General features: G+C 38.8%; 1 protein-coding gene across 3 annotated transcripts in view; it reads left to right on the plus strand.

The window, feature by feature from the left end:
- LOC124556784 overlaps positions 1-22,832 on the plus strand; it is a 191,495-nt gene that overhangs the window by 85,118 nt on the left and 83,545 nt on the right. For all 3 annotated transcript variants that reach the window (XM_047130792.1, XM_047130794.1, XM_047130793.1), the window contains 4 exons: positions 10,169-10,419; positions 21,679-21,873; positions 21,955-22,076; positions 22,161-22,369. In XM_047130792.1, the coding sequence (XP_046986748.1) occupies positions 10,169-10,419; positions 21,679-21,873; positions 21,955-22,076; positions 22,161-22,369 (777 nt within the window). The remainder of the gene's footprint in view (positions 1-10,168; positions 10,420-21,678; positions 21,874-21,954; positions 22,077-22,160; positions 22,370-22,832) is intronic.

The following is a 22,832-nucleotide window of genomic DNA, read 5'->3' on the forward strand; positions in this document are numbered from 1 at the left end:
CATCAATTAAATTCAGTATGTCTTCTGTTACCCAAGGATTTCCACTAGCCCTCGTCTTTTTACTTACTTGATCCTCTGCTGCCTTCACTATTTCATTCCTCATAGCTACCCATTCTTCTTCTATTATATTTCTTTCCCCCATTCCTGTCAATTGTTCCCTTATGCTCTCCCTGAAACTCTGTACAACCTCTGGTTCTTTCAGTTTATCCAGGTCCCATCTCCTTAAATTCCCACCTTTTTGCAGCTTCTTCAGTTTTAATCTACAGTTCATAAGCAATAGATTGTGGTCAGAATCCACATCTGCCCCTGGAAATGTCTTACAATTTAAAACCTGGTTCCTAAATCTCTGTCGTACCATTATATAATCTATCTGAAACCTTTTAGTATCTCCAGGGTTCTTCCATGTATACAACCTTCTTTCATGATTCTTGAACCAAGTGTTAGCTATGATTAAGTTACGCTCTGTGCAAAATTCTACCTGGCGGCTTCCTCTTTCATTTCTTAGCCCCAATCCATATTCACCTACTACGTTTCCTTCTCTTCCTTTTCCTACTGTCGAATTCCAGTCACCCATGACTATTAAATTTTCGTCTCCCTTCACTACCTGAATAATTTCTTTTATCTCATCATACATTTCATCAATTTGTTCATCATCTGCAGAGCTAGTTGGCATATAAACTTGTACTACTGTAGTAGGTGTGGGCTTCGTGTCTATCTTGGCCACAATAATGTGTTCACCATTCTGTTTGTAGTAGCTTACCCACACTCTTATTTTTTTATTCATTATTAAACCTACTCCTGCATTACTCCTATTTGATTTTGTATTTATAACCTGATCAAAAGTCTTGTTCCTCCTGCCACCGAACTTCACTAATTCCCACTATATCTAACTTTAACCTATCCATTTCCCTTTTTAAATTTTCTAACCTACCTACCCGATTAAGGGATCTGACATTCCACGCTCCGATCCGTAGAACACCAGTTTTCTTTCTCCTGGTAATGACGTCCCTCTGAGTAGTCCCCGCCCGGAGATCCAAATGGGGGACTATTTTACCTCCGGAATATTTTACCCAAGAGGACGCCATCATCATTTAATCATACAGTAAAGCTGCATGCCATCAGGAAAAATTAATGGCTGTAGTTTCCCCTTGCTTTCAGCCGTTCGCACTACCAGCACAGCAAGGCCGTTTTGGTTAGTGTTACAAGGCCAGATCAGTAAATCATCCAGACTGTGGCCCCTGCAACTACTGAAAAGGCTGCTGCCCCTCTTCAGCAACCACATGCTTGTCTGGCCTCTCAACAGATACCCCTCCGTTGTGGTTGCACCTACGGTACGGCTATCTGTATCGCTTAGGCATGCAAGCCTTCCCACCAACGGCAAGGTCCATGGTATCCACTGCGGCAAGGCCGTCGCCCTCAGAATTCGTATATTACTAATGAATCAAGCAGGTTCTCATTTGCAGATACTGAAATAGCAATCGGTCGAGGAAACCGACCGAACTTCCAATCGCATAAATTAGACACATCGCGAGTGCATAAATTACCCTAAATCTTCGCTGTCTTCACTTACAAGAGATATGTGATGTTATTCCAGTGATTACTATATTGAGTGAAATCTAGAAATAATATGGTAGTATGAGCCAACTTACCAAAATGACATTGCACTCAATCTGGCACGGATGAATGAATTGATTTGGTAAGCCATTGTATCCTCTCCTTAGGCAAACTTGCCCACAACTGTTGTAACTGGTACCTGATATTTTGGTACTGGCACTGGGATGTAGTTGATGCACGAGACAGTAATTCCTTAGTACAGCTGCTGCTGGTCTCTGACCGATGGTGCAGCATAATACAGAATATTGCTGGAGTCCATTTTTTGTTGTTGGATGAAAGGCACAAATTTAAAGAGACTATGACATGCTTGGTGCACAATATGACACTCCTCCCTTGTTGTGGTCAGATGTGGTTGACTGGAACCTTGACAATGACACACATATGCAGCATCTTCATGTCCTTCAAAAATGCTGTTCACACCTCTTAAATGCCATTCCAGGTCTGGTAACAACACTAGTGCACACTCCTGGCTGTTTTACCTGTTACAGAGAACTGACATCCAGCCGTGTCTTCAGATATTCCACGTTTCTTGTCAGGCAGTGTATATGCAAATGCTTTGCTCTAAATTTCTTAACATAACACAGTTTGTATGGAGATACCTAAGATACATTTGAAGAATCTGTTAGATTTAAAACGTGTGTTGTTGAATCCCATTTCAGAGAACAGACACTGGATGTTATCATGAGCATGGGTCATGGCTATAACGGTTTTGAGAAGAGTATGGCTTTCACAGTAGCCCTTTTTCTGTTGAGTGTGGGGCATTGTCAAATGTTGAAATGTGCTCTCTTTATGAAGAATTCCTCTAACCTTTTTTATCTAAATTTCCTGCTATTATCATTCAAAAGCACCTTAACAAATATCGGTCTTTGGTTCAGCTATAAATTTCCTCAAGTCACAAATAACCTTGTATCTTCTTCTGATCAAATAAACATTGAAATATTGTGTAATCATATTTAAAAAGTACAGAATAATGATATCTGAACCCAGAAATTTGAACTGGACCACAAACATATGAATATATAATTTCTCCTGGTTTTGTAGCTTTTTCTGTTCTGCCAAAAGGAATTGTATGAACTTTTCCATAAACACAACCTCCTAAGAAACCCAGATCAGCATTGAGATTCAACTCCTTGTGAATAATTTATTTCACGTGACATTTATTTTGATGTCCAAATGTTTTGTTGATGCAACTGTAGTACATTAACTTGATTGGATGCATTCGCTACAGCAAGAAAATGGGCTTTAATACTTTTCATACCTGGTTTGAATAAGCCATTTACTATCCCCACTAGTAAGATATTTGAGTCGATTTTGAAACTGTATTTTACTACTGATGTTACAAATTTAGTATCTGGATTTTTGTACTGTGCAGGATGAACAGAAAGCAAATGACTTTGAATCTTTGGCACATACTACTCGTCTCCTAGTGTCAGTTTCTACCAATTTCTATTTACCTCTGCTTCAATATCCAGTTCTTTACCACTCACTTCATCAGTAAGCCCATCTGCAGACAAAAATTGTTCAAATGGTTCAAAGTTCTGTTATTTCATTGGTAATGTGGCTTGTTGCTCCATTAGTTACTTACACATCTATATACTGTAAGCCACATTATGGTACCTGGCAAAAAGTTGTTTTGGTACCATTGTCATCCCCTCCTACTCACTTTTCCTTGTTCTGTTTTGAATGGTGTGTGAGAAAAATGACTGTCAATAAAAGTCTGTGTGAGCCCTAATTTTTCTTGCGATGGTCATTTTGCAAGGTGTATGTGTGAAGAGGTAATTTCCTTAATGTAAGAGTATTTTGTGAAGTATAAAATTTTGAAATTTGTAAAAAGCTGCACCACAGCTCAAAAACAATTTATTCACAATATTGTTACAAACATTTTTCGTGGAAGTTCTGGCAGTATCAGATTTTAAATTGAGGTTGAAGTTTTTAAAAATAGTAAGAAATTTAGTAAATACTATTGTATTCTATGCTTGTACACTAAGGTGAACACAGAGAAAAGTCAAATAACGAAATACTTTATTTAATAGAAAATCGAACTAATCTTCATCGCTCTTCACTGCTATGACTGGAGTAAGTGCACGTGGAAGAGTATATACAAATACAATTCATGATAGACAAGAAACAGCTGTAGGCACAGAGCAGCATATAATGATCAGTGTGTGTCTTGAATTCTGAATGTCTGAATATAGATCAACATTCCTTGTCCATAGGGCACAAGTTAACACACTGTATAAATACAAGTCTGTTAACACTTTGAGCACTGCAGATGTGAAATTCCGCCGCACTCCACCTTTCTGCAGGAGCTGTGGACGCCATTAGTTGCCGCAGTGGTATTTCCCATGGGCACTGCAGATGGCATTCACCATCATGACCTGGCCAGTACCTGAGTCCTAATGATGGCATTTACCATCAGCCGGTTCTGCTACCTGTGGTCTTGCGGATGTCTATTGCCGCTCAATGGTGTTTCCGTTAGATTTCACGGTTGCTGTTTGACATTCACGCTAGCTGGTTTGTGTGACCATCTGCATTCTGCTTCTGTGGTGTTGTTTAGCTTTCTGCCTATTCCACAGGATTTTTAGAGTGCTGCCACTTTTTGAGTTCCACAAAGAAATGGCACATTGGCATGGTTGCACTGGCAAAGAGATACTGGAGATGCACACAAACAGTGACAGTGACATTGGGTGTGGCATCTTCAGAGACTGTAGTGATGGTGATGGTTCTTCAGAAGAATCTCGTAATAATATGCGTCCATGTACTTCACCTAGTACAGTTCCACAAAGAAATGGCACGTTGGCATGGTTGTACTGGCGAAGAGATACTTTAGATACGCACAAGCAGTGACAGTAATATTGGGTGTGGCATCTTCAAAGACTGAAAGTGAAGAGGAATCGATCGGTAAAAGACCACACCTTAGTGACAAATTTGATTTGCAAAAGCATGATTTCAGTTTGGCACTGCACGCATTTGATGACTTATCTTCAGGGCGTAATTGCCAACAAGCACTTGATTCAAGCGTGATATCCTTCTTCATGCTATTTCAATCAAAAAGTCTGGTGAAAGTTGTAACACTTGAAACAAACCAATTTTACACTTTTGCCATGGAAAATATATCGGAATTAGTTCATTCTTGACTGTCCAACTGGGAAGATACTGGTTTTGAGACACTGTATTGCTTTATTGGTATTTGGCTTCTCGTGGCCTGTGGTTAAGAAGTTGAGGGTAAGGAATTATTGGTCCAAAATTTAGATACGCACAAGCAGTGACAGTAATATTGGGTGTGGCATCTTCAAAGACTGAAAGTGAAGACGAATCGATCGGTAAAAGACCACACCTTAGTGACAAATTTGATTTGCAAAAGCATGATTTCAGTTTGGCACTGCACGCATTTGATGACTTATCTTCAGGGCGTAATTGCCAACAAGCACTTGATTCAAGCGTGATATCCTTCTTCATGCTATTTCAATCAAAAAGTCTGGTGAAAGTTGTAACACTTGAAACAAACCAATTTTACACTTTTGCCATGGAAAATATATCGGAATTAGTTCATTCTCGACTGTCCAACTGGGAAGATACTGGTTTTGAGACACTGTATTGCTTTATTGGTATTTGGCTTCTCGTGGCCTGTGGTTAAGAAGTTGAGGGTAAGGAATTATTGGTCCAAAAATGTACTACTGAGCACTCTAATTTTCAGCAAAGTTATGTTCCGTGACCATTTTATGTTACTTTTGAGAATGTTGCATTTTAGTGACAACTGTGCTAGTCATGGAGATGACAGTTTGTTTAAAATTAGGAAAATAATTGATACAGTTTGTATGGTGTTCCACAGTGTGTTTAATCTGTACAAAAATTTCTGCAACAATTAAAGCCTATTATTGTTCAAAGGTCGCTTATCTTTTTAAACAATTCATTCCTTTGAAATGAAGTAGACTTGGAATCAAGAAATTCGTGTTGCGCGACTATAAAAGTGGATATGTCTCACATTGTATACATGGGCACAACAGTAGGAATTGAAGTCCATAATTTGGGTACATCCCGCTGTATAGTGGCGACACTAAAGGAGCCATACTGTGAACGTGGACATACACTGTATGTCAACAATTGGTATACAAGTCCAGACTTGTTCCTCTGGCTGCACAACCATAGAACAACAGCATGCAGAACTGTACATAGCAACAAACACAATTTGCCGAAGCTACAGAAGAAATTGAAACGGGGAGAAGTTGAATTTATGTCAACTGACACAATGCTTGCCATCAAGCTATGGGACAAGGAAGGAGTGTTGATATTGACTACCTGTAACACTATAGAAATGTATGCCATGGGAAAGAACATCAGGAAGACTGTCGAGAAAGTAATGAAGCCGCAATGTGTTGTCGACTACAATGCAAGTGTAGTCGCTGTGCGCTGACACACACAGACCGGATGCTTTAACAAAAAAATAATTTTATTCGTGTCGATCGTTTCAATTGCGACTAATGAAAATCGTTAAAATCCTCAACAAAGAAAGAAGTGATGTTTAATTAGGTGGTGTAGAAACTTCAGTATTTCTTTATTGATTTCTTAAACAAAGGTTGTACATCATCATCTGTTTCTACTGTATAAAAAGAATTCAGAAATGTTGACTTTTTGGTTTTGAAGTTTTTCTGGAGGCAATTTATTGAGTTAGTGGTCCCAAAATATAGCAATTAGCTTAAAAAGTGTGTCTTGGCATTCAGTCTCTTCTGTCAAAAGTTGTTTGTGGGCAAATTACAGACGAATCTCAACGTTTGATCGTTATGGGTTCTCCAGCGTTTACATCATAAGTGATGTACAAAAAACTGACAATTAAGTATCAGTATACTGATGACCTCAGAAGTTAATTCCCATAGTGCTCAGAGCCAGAAGTATCAGTACATCAAATGAAACTCAGATGTATACAGAAACCTTATGTGGTTCCCAAGAACTTCATGCAGAAGAAAGAAAGCCTTTGATGAGGAGTTAGCAGCATTGGCAGTCTCAGTGTACATTGTATCAGCCATGCAATTCATCTCCAGATTCAAAGCTATGGAATGAATATCCAGATACACTGTGTTTATTTGTAATGTCGGTGATCTCTCAGACTGCCAGACAATCGTGATCACACTGGCTCCTGAAATACTCAGCACAGGGCGAGGTCAGTCAAGCAGAGAGCTCAGGCAGACAGCAGTCTGCGAAGATGGCTATCAGCACAGACAAACGGATTAGGCGACCTCAAGAGCACGCTCGACGGGCCAGTCGCACATGCAACTGCGGCAGCCAAAGGGTTATAGCTCAGCAGAGTGCCAATGTGTTGACTCTGTGCTCTAGAGGCAGAATTAGAACACCAACTAGAGATTTTGCCGAAGCTGGAACTCACACAGAACTCTCTCTCCTGATCCTTGCAGTTATGTTTTTTAACACTCGCACCATAGTGGCGTCTGGCAGCTCCGGGAGGCACGGCTCTCGCCTCGTCCAGATTTGATCTGCCAATGATGCTACTTGGACTTGCAGCATCTTTGCAGTGGTTTACCTTGGTGCGGCATTATCCACTATCGGCAACACCGCAAATAGGGTTTATTTAAAAAAATCTCTGTTTGTTTTTAGAAAATAATTTTGTAATAAAGGCTAGTCACTTAAGTCTAAAGTAAGAATATAAGTTATTTGAGGGAGAGAGCTGAAGTTAAAAATATTAGCATAAAATTGTTGTGACCATAGTCACAGCCCTATAAACAAAAAGTCTCATAACAAAAAATTTAATTATTATTAACACCATAATAGTAATTTCCTGTGTTTGTAGGAACCATATGTTCACTTCTTATTTCACAAATTTGTAACTTCCATTACCAAGCGAGGTGGCATGGTGATTAGCGCCCTGGACTCACATTCTGAAGAGTGACGTTTCAAACTCGTATCCCTAAATAGCTCTGGGCAAATGCCAGGATGGTTCATTTGAAAGGGAATGACTGATTTCCTTCCCCATCTTTGACACAATCCGAGCTTGTGCTCCATTTCTAATGACCTCGATGTTGATGGGATGCGCACACACACACACACACACACACACACACACACACACACACACACACACACAGTAACAACAAATTTTGTGAAACAGGTTTCTATTACTACACAGTGTCATTTTGAGATACATGAAGTTGTACATTATGTATGAGATCCAGAATAAAACTGCTCAGAGATGCAGCTGTTGCATCTGGTTGTTTTGTAAAACACCTAAATGTTTATTTTGAACACCTGTGTATGGTAATAGTATTACTCACAGTTAGGCATGTCAGTAATTCACCTTGTAATCTTATCCTCCCACTCATCACTCTTAAAATTCCCTGTCTTTGCACAAATTTTGCAAGCTTTGAGAGGCATAAGATATATGAAAGAATAACTATTTACTTATCTTCATTATCTCTGGTTGTTGTTGATGGCTCAGAGTCTTGTCTAGGGGTACATTCTTGCAGCTGAAATTTCGATTTTGTAGGTTCTTGATGACTAAATAACTGATGAAGATTTGTCTATATTATTCTTGAATTTTATTCTTTGTCACATCTTTCAACATCACACTGTTTTTACATTTTCCACATTCAAAACAACCAGTAATTACATTGTTGGTGATGAATTTAGAAAAGTCTACTTTCATCAGAGGCATGCCCACCACTACTTACATTCTGCGGTACTCAAATTATTCCAAAGAATTTACAAGGCAAAAGAGGTTACAAACTTTCTTTATCAAAGAATAAACTTCACCAAATTATAAATTATTTTATACATAAATCCCGAAATAAATTCAATAATCAGAGTTAGAGTGTACAATTAATAATATGAATTTTAAATATACCAGAAATTTTGTAATTTCTAATATTTTTGAAAGAAGAATAATTTTGACTGTTAGTACATATCGATTGTAACACATTAATTTCTTTTTTTATACATTTTAGTCTGAAATTCAATACACCGTATACAAAATCGCATGAATTCTTTTAGTGAAACAGCTGAGATAATTTTAACCTGTGCAAGAATCAATAGTACACATGGTGTCAGTTATCTCTATAAAAAGAAAGGTGGTGATAGAGTAGGGTGATTCGTTATAACCTTCAAGGGAAAAAGAAAGAAAGAAAAAAAAAGTTTATTAAGAATATAATCTGTCAGTACTTCATGACTCTTGGCTTATTGTTTCAGCAGCATCCATTTAACTAACTTCAAGTAATTCAGTAGAATGTTACATGTTAACAAATGTACTGCTAATACTGATTGAAGAAGAAGAAGAAGAAGAAGGATCAGCATCAGCACTGTTACTGCTGCCAAGTACAAACTTACTATGCAGCCCCAAACAACGTTGCTAATGTATCATGGAAGTCCTGATTATATATGTAACCTCATATTAAGCATGCAAGCAAAATTATGCACATTATCTGTCTTATCAAAAGAAGTTGAGCTGGAACAAGCCACACTCCATGTGATTGTTTTTAATTATGGCAGTAAGGATGTTAGGAATAAGTGATACGTTATTTCTGTCAGTAGCGCAAGTGAAATGTTTGTAGATCTATTTACGGCCTTTATTTGTGTAAAGATTTTCAGATTTCATCTGTATCCAATTACCATCTTTTGTTATTGGAGTCAGATTACATCACAACTGATATTACAGCAAGCAGCTCCATATTCAAATATGTGCAACATTGTCAACTTAAAGAATCACAGCTACTTTCAAGTTTGCTGGCATTTCATCTGCTATCCACTTTCAACATCAATCACATGAATTGCCTTTTTGTAGCAATTATATTATTTTCTCCTTCTGCTTGAGCTCAGTACAATATTTCTTCTGTATTTTTGTGTCCCTTGTGATGTAGATGTTTCTGTCTTTTTTTTTTATGAAGTCATTTCATAAGCTACCAGCTGTGTTGTCAGATTATCAACTGTTCTGTCACATAACCATCTAACTGGATTTAAAAAAAAAAAAAAAAAGAAAAAAAAAGGCAGATTTATGTACTGATTTTTCTGTCAGGTATGTACCTTCTGCAACTACGTTTGGGTTTTACAAACTTACATTCAACATAATCAAATACTCCTGAAATAACCTCTCAAACAAACACTTGTTTTGTACCTCAATGTGTTCCAATTAGATTCTTCTTTCAACTTACCTGATGTTTGTGAGTCTTGCTGTATCCATTTCCATGCCACCACTGAAACTGCAGTTTTTCGACAGCGTATTTGTACTTAACAAATTGCTAACATCAAGTACTCCAAGACGTATTTGACTGGGCCAATTTTGCAGAGAACATGTTTTCGTTTTGTGTATGGTAACACAGTGACACACATTCAGCAAAGTATAGTATAAAATGAAAACCAAGGCAAAGATACTAGCAGTGGAGAATCGAATAAACGAGATGCACGAAGTTTGAAATTGTACACAAGTTATTAACATCTTTAAACATCAAGAAAGGACTTACATCGATTGTATCACAATTATTGTTATTGTTGTTACTGCTGTAATTGAGGACATTCTTGTACTTAGGTGCTTAGAAATCTGTATCTTTACTTTCAGAGCCACCCCTTCACTTCAGACTGTGATCCTAGAATGGCAGGTGACATTAAAACCACTACTCCGACTCCTTTTGAAAAAGTTGAAATAGAACAGCACAAACCTGCATACACATATCCAGTTCTCAACATGTCTCATCCTCCACCAGGATTCATATCAGAAACCAGTAATGCTGCAACAACTGATAATCACAAAAGTCCACTGGAAGATGGTGAACATGCTGATTCTGAAGTGGAGTTTGTTGACAGAACTGTGTAAGTAAAAACATGTAAATATTTTTGCTCTGTTTTAAAATTTGTTCATGGGCTGCAATAGAACTACTTTTTCTCAGTACTTCGTCTTGTTTTGTGAAAATGTAAGCTAAATTTCTATTGCAGATTTCTATTGCTGGTGTGTGAAGTAACTTTCCAGGTAGATGTAAGAGAAAATAGTAATACTTTTGTATTTGAAATTATTTTTAGTGCAGTGCTAAGCATACCCAATGAGCATTATGGGAGCCAAGGCATTTGTAATGGCTATAGAGGTGTCACACATCTGTAGAGATCAGAAAAAGAAAATGTAAACCTAATGTGAGATTGCTATATAAACATTTAGAAAAGGTCCCAAAATTACTCTCACTTAGTAACACTATTAACAAGTATACAATAGTTTGAACAGAAAGCTACGTGGGATTACAAATAAACTGCAGCAAAACCTTATATTCTGAGTGGAATATATTTCTGAGAGATAAGTTGGACTCTAATTATGGTAATGTGCGTACGGCTGTAAAAACTCAGTAATGGGACAAATACAGAGTTAAATCCAAATAATCTGGCTGAATTCAAGTGAAAAAAGTGGAGCCAATAATAGTTACGTTTCTCTTGGCCATTCACATCACACATCGAAGCTGTGGAATTCTTTAGAGACAGCTTGTAATATATTATATAAATTGTCAAACCATTTTATAATAATAGGAAAGAGCTGCACGGGATTAGCCAAGCGGTCTACGGCGCTGCAGCCATGGACTGTGCAGCTGGTCGCGGTGGAGGTTCGAGTCCTCCCTTGGGCATGGGTGTGTGTGTGTGTTTGTCCTTAGGATAATTTAGGTTTAGTAGTGTGTAAGCTTAGGGACTGATGACCTTAGCAGTTAAGTCCCATAAGATTTCACACACATTTGAACAATAGGAGGAAAGAAATCAATTTGCTAGCTGTATACAGAGATAAGCACCTGTTTAGAACAAGTGGAAGGCTAATAATTCAGGTTACTGTGTACTAAATTTCTTTCTCAAAAATATACTCTGGAAATATTCAATACAAATGAGGGAGCAGCATTAGATCGATACAGATAGCAGTACTGTAGGTGCATCCATAATGCAGGGGTATACGTGGAGAGGCTAATTTGTTTCCCGAAAGAGGGGCAGCAGCCTTTTCAGTAGTTTCAGCAGCAGTCTGGATGATTGACTGATATAGCCTTGTAACATCAGCCATCGTGGCCTTGTGTGCTGGTGCTGGTACTGCAAATGGCTGAAACCTAGGGAGAACTACAGCCATTAGGACATGCAGCTGTACTTTACACTTAAATGAGAATGTGAAATGTTATATCCCTTAATCAGGTAGATAGGTTAGAAAATTTAAAAAGGGAAATGGAGAGATTGAAATTAGATGTAGTGAAGATCAGTTAAGTTTGATGGGAGGATGAACAGGACATTTGGTCAGGTGAGTACAGGGTTGTAAATATGAAATCAGATAGAGGTAATGCAGGAGTAGGTGTAACAATGAGTAAGAAAATAGGAATGCAGTTAAGCTGTGATGCAGCAGCATAGTGAACACTTATTATAGCCAAGATAGACACAAATGAAGCAGGTGAGAGGGCATACAAACGTTTAAAAATGAGAATGACAAAAGGTGCAAAATGGCCAAGCAGGTATGGCCACAGGACAAGTGTAAGTATAACTAGGGAAAAGATAGATACTGCCAAAAGGAAAATGAAAGAGGCCTTTCTAGCACAGAGAAGCAGCTGTATGAATATCAAGAGCTCAGATGGAAAACCAGTTCTAAGCAAAGAAGGGAAAGCTGAAAGAGGGAACAATTATACAGAGGTGCTAAAAGCAAATGAACTCGGAGACAATGTTACTGAAAGGGAAGAAGAAGTAGGCCTAGATAAAGATGAGATTAGAGTTATGACACTGTGAGAAGACTTTGACAGAGCTCTGAAAGGGCTAAGCCCAAACAAGTATAGTAGATGGCATTCCATCTGAAGTACTGGTAGCCTTGGGAGAGGCAGCCATAGCAAAAATATTCCATCTGATGTGCAAGAGGTATGAGACAGGTGAAATACTCTCCTACCTCAGGAATAATGTAATAATTACAGTTTCAAAGGAAGCAGGTGCTTACAGGTGTGATTGTTACTGAACTGTCTGTCTAACAAGTCATGGTTGCAAAAATACTAATACAAATTCTGTACAGAAGAAGGGAAAAACTGGTAGAAGCCAACTTCAGGGAAGATCAGTTCGGATTCCGGCAAAAAGTAGGAACATGCAAGACAATACTAACCCTGTGACTTCTCTTAAAGAGTAGGTTAAGGAAAGGCAAACCTACATTTTTAGCATTTGTAAACTTAGAGAGAGCTTTTGATAGTGTTGACTGGAACATGCTCTTTGAAGTTGTGAGGGTTACGGGTGTAAAATACAGGGCACAAAAGCCTATTTACAACTTGTACAGAAATCAGATGGCAATTATAAGAGTGGAGGGACACGAAAGGAAAGAAGTGTTTGAGAAGGGAGTGAGACAGTGTTGTAGCCTATCCCCGATGTTATTCTGTCTGTACATTAAGCAAGCAGTGGAGGAGGCCAAAGAACAATTTGGAGTAGAAATTAAAGTGCAAGGAGAGGAAATGAAAACTTTGAGTTGTGCTGCTGATATAGTAATTATGCGAAAGATAGCAAAAGAACTGCATTTGAATGGAATGGATAGCGTCTAAAAAGGAGGATATAAGAATAACATTAACAAACGCAAAACAAGGGTAGAGTAATGAAACAATTAAATCAGGTGATGCTGAGGAAAGTAAATTAGGAAATTAGACACTAAAAGCACACTGCACAACACACTTAATGAGTCATTTCTTTGAAACCCTGTATTTGTCTCCCATTGCAATGCAGCCCCTCCCCCCAGTTTGGCAACACAATTGGTGCCACCCACACACCTTTGTCGAGCTCTTCAGAGACAGTCAGTCACTGATAATAGGGTGCCAGCATGACAATCATCCTGTTGGACAACCGCTAGATTTCACATTTGGCTAGCGGCTGCTAGTTCAGCAACATAGGGCCACTCAGATCAAGGGTGTTGAAATAGTTGTCTGTCACACCAGCACCTAATAATCAGTGACTACCTGTCTTTGTACAGGTACAGTTTTAAAGTGCTCATCAAAGGTGCGTGAGTGGCATTGAGGATGTTGCCAAACTGGTGGATCTCAGAGGGACCCTTTAACGTTTTAGTCACACATGTGTCAGTGTTGCACACCTCAGCCTCCTCCACGATCTCCACAGGGAGGGTGTGAAACAGGAGGGCTGAATAAGTATAAACACCCTTTGCTGTTTTGGTTCACATTCAAATGTTGTCAAATGGTTTTGAATGCCCCTAGTAATTCCACCCTGGGTGTGATCACTTGGCAGACCCATAACGTCCTTAGAGAAGGGTTGAATTGTCCAGGTGGGGGACGGGGCAGTTGTTGGGTGTTAGCAATGTCAGAGATTGTCAAGAATGTCATCTTTTTGCTCGTTTCACTGAGAACTGTGGTTTTCGACCACAAAATGTGTGGGAATCAATGCCCCCTAGGAAAGGGGTGGCTTTATCGATGTCCTTTATGCGACCCTCTGAGGCCTTTTCATGTTGAAACTGAGCAGTGGTGTATCTGAAATGTTTTCCTCAGGCCACCAAAAAGAAAACTGTGGTTTCAATGCTGGGTGTTGTAGTACTGACCTAAATCATAGAGGCACCAAAAGAAGGTGTGAAATGTGGGTAAGAGGGGATGTGATGACCTTCTTTTCGTGTGACATGTCCACAGTGGCATTGGGCAGAATTGTGGTGAATTTGGTGCCAGTGTGACATCATTAACCCATCTTACACCTCACTTGAACTTCTGAGCTCTGGCTTATTTTTTGCATGTGTTGAAACCCAACTTATTGGAGCATTGTCACATCTGAGGGTGATGTCACAGTACCGCACTTTTGCGCCATTACAGAGGAATGTTGTAGGCAACCTTTGAGCCAAGTTTCGAACTTCTGTGTTACAGTCGGACAGAAGAGAGAAGGGATGGATTTTCAAAAAAGTGGCCCTATAATTGTGTCACGCAGTGTAGTGTGTGTTTTTTGTGATTTGGGCAGTAAAATAACTGATGATGGCCAAAGTAGAGACGATATAAAAAGTAGAATAGCAATGAGAATAAAAGTGTTTCTGATGAAGAGAAATTTGCTAACATTGGATATAAATTTAAGAGACAGGAAGTCTTTTCTTGAAGACATTTGTCTGAGGTGTAGCCTTTTAGGGAAGTTCAATGTGGACGATAAGCAGTTCACACAAGAAGAGAATAGAAGCTTTTGAATTGTGGTGCTGCAGTAGAGTGCTGAAGATTAAATGGTTAGATCGTGTAACCAATGAAAAGATAGTGTATAGAATTGGGAGAAAAGAAATTTGTGGTGCAACTTGACTAGAAGAAGGGATTGGTTTATAAAAAGTATTCGGAGACATCAAGAAATTGTTAATTTATAATCAGAGGGAGGTGTGGGGGGGTAAAAATTTCAGAGGAAGACCAAGAGATGATTACATTAAGCAGGTTCTAACGGATGTGAGTTGCAATAGTTGTTCAGAGATGAAGAGGCTTACATGAACATAGTAGCAGGGAGAGCTGCATCAAACCAGTCTTTGTACTGAAGACCACAACAAACAACATGATACATAAGCAAGGATCCTTGTGGCACATTCAAAGCCAAATTTTTGCTGGCAAACCAAGCTGAATAACATAAGGGCAGGTAAGTGCAAAACATTCAGCAAATTTGAAAGCAAGATTTGACCTGCCAAACTATCAAGAAACTGTAGACATTTGGCTCCTATGTAAAATTGTGAACTGTCAAAGTTACCTGTTGGATTGCTTGTTGATCATGATGGCACCAAAAAGAAAGATCATAAAATGGAGGGTGAAATACAAAATTCTGCCTCATGAAATTTATGTTTTGGCCTAATTCCCAGTCACTGATCACTGTGCAAATGCAAAAGTGACATACAGAAATAGACGAAAATTGGAAGAACAACAGGTATCTACAGAGTTGACAGCACACTCAGTACAGCTGGTCGCCCTATATGGGAATCACATTTTGATTTAGAAATACCATGCACCTGTTGACACCAGCATCATTGTGCCCGTTGTTAGAGGAGCAAGTTCCTCACGATGAATTTCTGTTTCAGCATTGAAGTTGTATGCTGAGCTAAGTTTAAATAAAACTATCATTTGCAATTTGTCTGACAATGTAACCAACGACCTGCGCCAGCTTCACATGGGCAGCACTAAGTACCAATAGCTGGACAACTTGTCTGGTGTAGCGCTAATAAATTGTACTCACAAACCTTCCTCGTGAATCACGCTGTATATTAGTGAAAACAATATAAAAATTGCTGCAGTAGTTCCTGAGATTAATCTTCACATACAAACAGAAAAATGTGGCAGGAGATTTTAATTTATAAAATATAGTGATGTACTTTCACGTCAGTTGTGTTGCAGTGCTTGATTTTTTATCTGATTGTGATTGACATTCTCTGTGGCCACACCCTTCCAGTTTTACGTGGGAAATGTAATGATACAGGATTCATTTCAGCATCATTTATGCTGTGACAGTGTCAGCAGTCTTGACAGCAATGAACCATAGTCGGATGAGATATGCCACATTAAAGCTTTCTTTGTATGTCACTTACACACTATTTTAGTTCAAGTGGACACTTTAGGTTGTGTAATGTTATTAATTTTGTTTTAATGCTGATAGTGAAACTTTGCATCTGCTTGTGGCAAGTGACACATTTTATTGAGCTGTTATCAGCTACTGCTCAGTGTAGCAGATATTTGTTATTACATCTCCTTCTATATTTCACTACTGCTTCATTGTCAGCCTAACACCACAGTAAACAGAAACAGAATCAGAATATCTCTCTCTCTCTCTCTCTCTCTCTCTCTCTCTCTCTCTCACTCACACACACACACACACACACACACACACACACACACACAAACTGATATTTAAAGTGATCTCTGTTGAATCAGTTGTGTGTAATGTGAATATCAGCAGCCCTTTGTATTTTCTTGGAGCACTCTTATAGTTACATTTGTTTCTGGTGATCTGCCTCCATGGTAATTTATTGGATTCTTTCAGTCAGTAAGTTCTCAGTACAGTAAATTTATTCAAGCTCATAGTTTTATTTATTCCTTATGAGAGAAACTAGGGTAGAATAGCATAAATTTTACGGTCTTTCTGATAATTTTATCATTGTATTACCTGTATTTGTTCTGGAATCTATGTAGATCATAGTAATTTAAGATGATGATGCAGTTATAGAGCCATAAAATTTTTGGGTATAGCGTTTATTCTGAGGGATGTGGAGTGGATCCTTTGTAAGAACCACCTTCCTTTTACAGAAACCCTGTTTAGCTTAATGCCACTTCATTTATTTTTTTTAAATTAAGGCCTTACTTTCTATTAAGTAAATTGCAGATGATTGTGACAGTAATCATTATAGTTCACGTGGGATGATTCTGAATTCCATTTAATTGATATAGAGACTGTTCAGTGATGATCTTGTTCCCCATGGCAGGATGTCATGTAGTGTTTATAGATAATTGTGAGGTCTGTGTTTTCCATCATGTAGTTTGTGTGAGTGAACCTAGCAAGAATGTGTACTTAACATCTAGGTACTTACAATATCTTTTATTTTGTATTTATTTTTACTTGGGAGATGCAAGAAGTGGTGGGGCGAAAAAAAAAGGGTCGACCTATAGTTGACCTCGTGTAGGTGAAATGATGGGGCTACTTTTGCAGATTTGATTTCCTGAATTATTTTGGGAGGCTTTATGAAATGCAGAGAACTGAGTTTCTTACATTTTAACTGTATCGACTCACTGACTCTACAACAATTGGAAAATGCAGGTTGTAATAAACAATATTATGAAAAGGAAAGTTGCTACTCAGTGTAGTGCGGAGATGCTGAGTCACAGATAGTCGCAGATACACAACAAAAAGACTGTCGTAAAATAAGCTTTCAGCCAGCAAGGCCTTCATCAAAAATAGATGACACACATGTGACTGCAGTCTCTGGCAACTGAAGACAGTCACGTGTGTGTGTGTGTGTGTGTGTGTGTGTGTGTGTGTGTGTGTGTGAGTGACTGACTGAAAGCTTATTTGTGACAGTCTTTTTGTTGTGTATCTGCGACTCAGCATCTCCGCAGTATGGTGAGTAGCAATTTTCCTTTTCATAATATTGTTCTACAACAATTGACAATTTTTTATAATTATCAAGTGCAAAAAAATGTTGATGTGTACAAGGAGTGCTTAAGTTACAGGATTTTTGAGAGATAGATGGTACTCTATATATATTGGCAGTGTATACCATGTTTACCTGATTATAAGATCAGGTTTTTCTCTAAATTTGCCATGCAAAAAATGTAGGGTCATCTTACATTTGCAGATGAAGCTTTGGCAATTGAGGTCATGTGCTGATTTATTTTGAAGAATTTGGAAGGACTGAAAAGGTAACTAGGACACCAGCTTGGCAGAGAACTAGGGCAAATGTGGGGAGGGGAGAGATGAACAGATGAATTTCGTAATGCTGCCAACCATGTAACACATACCTCGGCTTTTTGTTAACATCTGTCATGTTTAAACTGCAGTTTACCTGAACCTACTTGCAGTCAGAATTGAAATGACTTTAAAATTGGACAAATTCTCAACAATAGTGTGTGTTTCTGCAGGAGATGATAAAAGTCTAGGTAGGGGCCAGTGGCATACTTTCTTGCCCTGTGTAACACAGTTGTCACTGTGAGATATGATGGGAACAAAAGAGGATCTGTCAGCTGCTGGGTCTATACAGCCAGTGAGAGAGCAGTGGGCAGATGATATGTTTGGAAACAAAGACGAAGTAATATTGTCACATTCTCACATCTATAAAAGGTTTATCAAAATGGACTTTACAACTTCGAAAACTGATATTGATGTATTCATTTAACTTGTAGAAATGGTTTGGTGTCCATTTATAGCAAAATACATAAAGCTTTTTAACCTTTCACATAAACAGCTTCAGTGTGACTTCCATTGGTTATGCATCGCATATCCCATCTGAAGTTGATTTCTTGCGAGACTTGCTGCAGTATGACAGGCATGACTTGTTCAGTTGCGAGATAGTCTAGCTGTGAGCTCTGGTAGAGGAACCGGTAATGGTGGAAAAAACATGATATCTTCGATGAATCCCCAAAAGAAAAAGACAAGAGGTGTCAGGTCTGGTGAACATGGGGACCATGCAGTTGGCACATCTCGACCCATCCACTTTCCTAGAAAGCGGACATTTAGAAAATCCTGGATGTCGTCGGAGAGTTGATGTGATGGTGCACAATATTGTATAAGCTGTACACTGCGTTCTTGGTCACCAATGTCAGTCTGGAGGATTAAAAAGTTTTCCAGCATATCTAAGTACATAGTTATGTTGACAGTTTTGTCTTGGAAAAAGAACAATCCATTAACTTTGCTCTTACTTAATGCACAAAACACGTTCAATTTTGGGCTGTCATGTACCAGAGATTTCCATGGATTTTCACAGCTCCATATCGTACAGTTGAGTGTATTAACTTTACCACTTAGGTGACAAGTTGACTCAGCACTATAGATAATTTTTCTATTGAAATCTTCATCCAACTGATGTAACATTTCCACACAAAAGTCCTTAAGAGTCATCCTATCTGTGTCATTTAGATCGTGCACCATTGTAAGCTTGCATGGTTTGAGATTCAACCATTTTCTTGGCATGCGTCAAACAGTCACATGTTGGGTGCTCAGCTCTCACAAAGCACACAGGGTTGATTTTATTGGACTTTTCACAAAGCTGTGTCTCATTTGCTCTACAATGTCGTCAGATGCATGTGGACAACCTGAGGATTTGTTATGTCTTACTGAACATCCAGTTTTAATAAAACATGTACGTCACCCATAAATAGTAGGCCTACTGGGAGGATCTTTACCACACACTGTACGAAAATTATGCTGCACAGTTGTCGCAAACTTCCTCTTCAAACCAGAACACACAATGAGAATACTCGGGACCGGTAAAGGCAGTCATCTTTGCTGCTGCGGCCACTAGTGCTTGCATTCGTGCAGTTCTATAGTAGCATACCACGTGAGTCAAAACTTGATCTATTTTCCTTGATGATGACATCAAGACTAAATGTGTAAGTCATTCATAATAAGTTTTTACTAATTTTCAAAGTTGTAAAGTCTTTTTTGATACATCGTGTACAGATGCAAAATCGCTAGGTGAAACTGTCATCCCATTGACAATGCATACCTGACACATTGCCAACTTGTGAGCATTAGACACACTCTTTCATGACTGGTAGTGGCCCCAGTGTAAGCTATAGCCCAGGAGACAAGTTAATGCTAACAAAAATGTGTTCATACAGAACACCTGAAACACAACACAACAGATAAAAGTGCAACAGCTGTACAGCACTGTTGATTTTCATGATTTATTACAGTATTATAGAAGTCTTGAGAATTCTGCCCATTCAACTGTAGGGAGAGCTGAGAGGACGAGTTACGGTATTGTTGTTATTCAATTTGCTTATATTTCCAGTGCTGCAAGAACTCTATAATTAATGTCAAATTACAGCTGTGACTTTTGAGAAATACGGATCTACAAGTTCACAGTTTGCCGCTAGTCCACACAGACAATATGACACTAATTTTAAGTTAATAAAGGGTGATTCACGAAGCAGAAGCCAGAAGCAACTCTGTTACTGCCACAGATGCAGAATAAATGAAAGAGCACCAGACCTATGTACCGAACTTTAAGGTGACCAAAACAGGCAAAGTTTCACAAACTGTACCAGCACATTTTTCAGTATTTGCAAGAGAAATGCAATGAAGGTATCCTGGTTACTAGAGAAATTATCAGAATGAAGACCCTGGAGACCAAGAAGAATTTTCCAACTGCATGTGTTGCGGGATTCAAAGTGAGTAGTAGCTGGTGCATAAGGATGATGAGAGTGCAGGGCTAACATTATGACGCAGAACAACACTAGCCCAGTGACTTCCCACGGCATATGATGAAAAACCAGTTGTATATCAGTGTTGCATAATCAGTCTGAGGAAACTGTACGACCATTTGCTAGGCCATATGGTCAGTGCCAATCAGGTGCCTGTTTATTTTGATATGCTGTCAAATGTTGCTGCCACTGTGAACAGCATTAAGTGTTCGTATAAGGTCTGGCAGTAAAGAGGCCAGAATAACAGTAATGCTGGGTGTGCTAGCGGATGGAAGAAAGCTCTCCCCATATGTGATTCTTTGCAGGGAAAAGATAGCGAAAGTAAAACTGCCCGCAGAAGTTATCTTTAACTGCTGAAGAAAGTGATGGATGACAAATGACCATCAAGATTGGTTGAAGGTGCCTTGGAACAGAATACCAGGGTCTTTGCTTAACAGAAGGAAAATGTTGGTGATGAATTCTTTCAGGGGATACCTCACCCAGGAAGTTAAAGATCTGATAGCAAAGAACAACAAAGACCTGCCAATAATTCCTGGTGGCATAATCTCATAATTTGAGTAATGGATGTTGTCGTGAATAGACCTTTTCAGGCTCACCTGCAACAGCCTTACGATGAGTGGCTGCTTCAAGGAGACCGTCACCTCTCTCCAGGAGGGGAAGTTATAGAAAACTGTCAATATCCAGACTGGGCTGGTGGATCCTTACTGCTTGTGATAGAATCTTGAGTGAATCTATTATGAAAGGATTCAAAAAGTGCTGCATATACAGTGCTCCGGATTGCTCATAAGATGACATACTGTGAGAGGAGTATCAGGAAGAAAGAAATGCCAGTAGGCTTAAGAGGAGGAGGAGGAGGAGGTGGTGGTGGTGGTGGTGGTGGTGGTGGTGGTGGTGGTGGTGGTGGTAAGCCATTTGTTTTTGTTTCTTATTGTATTATCAGAATGTACACAATCAATAAACAGCATTAATTTAGAATAGTTATAATGTTAAAATTTTTAGCCAGGTACTTTATACCAGTAAAACAATTTGTACCTTTGATTAGTTGGAATATGTTAAAAATAAAACTTTCTTCAGGAGCCTTAAAAAAAGGGGAGGGGGGTGTGGTCTTATATTCAGGGTCGTCTTATACTCTGGTGAACATGGTAAATCACTTTGCTTATTTCTGTAGCATTTTAGTGTCAAAAATGTTAATCATAAAATAGGTGTATTTCCAAGTGTGTGTGTGTGTGTGTGCCAATAACAGGCAACAGGAGAATGGGAACTCAGTGGAAATAATAAACCTCGATCGCAGCAGATCTGGCAGTCCATCAGTCAACTCAAAGAACTACAGGCGTAGGCACAGTCGTTCTCGGTCACGAGATCGTCGCCATGGTAGAAGATCCAGGTCGAAGTCATCCGACAACAGAGCACGATCACAGTCAAGGCAAAGGAGGAGAAGGTATAGTGTGATAAAATTGTTTTTTTTTCTATTTAGATAATATTCTGAGAAAATTTGTGATACTTAGCTTTTTAATAATAGGTCAAGGTCACGAGACAAAGAACGTGATCGAGAGAAGGACAAAGAACGAGAGAGGGAACGGGAGAAGGAGAGGGAGAGAAGAAAAAAAGGTCTGCCACCATGTAAGAAAGAACATTTGAGTGGTAAGGATTCATTTCATACATTGTGCATTTGTATGAATGGAAGTGTATTTAAAAATGTATTGTGAAAAAATTTTTGCTTTTCAGTTTGTAGCACAACTCTTTGGGTTGGACATTTGTCAAAGTTGGTTCATCAGGAAGAATTATCAGACACCTTTGGAGAATATGGTGATATAGTATCAATAGATTTGATACCACCTCGAGGTTGTGCCTTCATATGCATGAATCGACGACAGGATGCTTTTAGAGCACTACAAAAACTAAAAAATCACAAACTACAAGGAAAGGCTATTACAGTAAGAAAACTAATTCATCTTTTGTCACAATATAACTTTCATTTAAAGGCTGTGCTTACATGTGTGGAGAATATTTGGCCAAAAACAGGTTTCCAAAGCTCTGTTTCAGAAAATCTCCATGTGTTTACATTATGAAGGAAGCAGAGAGTTTCAGTGTGTAAAAACCTTGACATTATCGTTTATATACAGGGTGAAGCGAAATTCGCGCACTCGGGCTTCGCAGCACGATTCCATACATGCCAGCGATAAAAAGAAGTGTGTCTCAAAATTTTGTCCGACGAGTACATCCAGCAGAAAACGGACATTAAAGAGTGGCAATCTGGCAAAACTGTAACCACAGTATGGTAACTACCTCTGTCAGCACACATTACTTGTGCTGTACAGTTGGTGCAGTGGGTAGGGTTTTGGGTTAGCATGCAGGAGGTCAATGGTTCGATCCTGGTTTGAGGCATATGTTTTAATT

This window comes from Schistocerca americana, chromosome X (assembly GCF_021461395.2).
Source record: "Schistocerca americana isolate TAMUIC-IGC-003095 chromosome X, iqSchAmer2.1, whole genome shotgun sequence".
Taxonomy (NCBI): domain Eukaryota; kingdom Metazoa; phylum Arthropoda; class Insecta; order Orthoptera; family Acrididae; genus Schistocerca; species Schistocerca americana.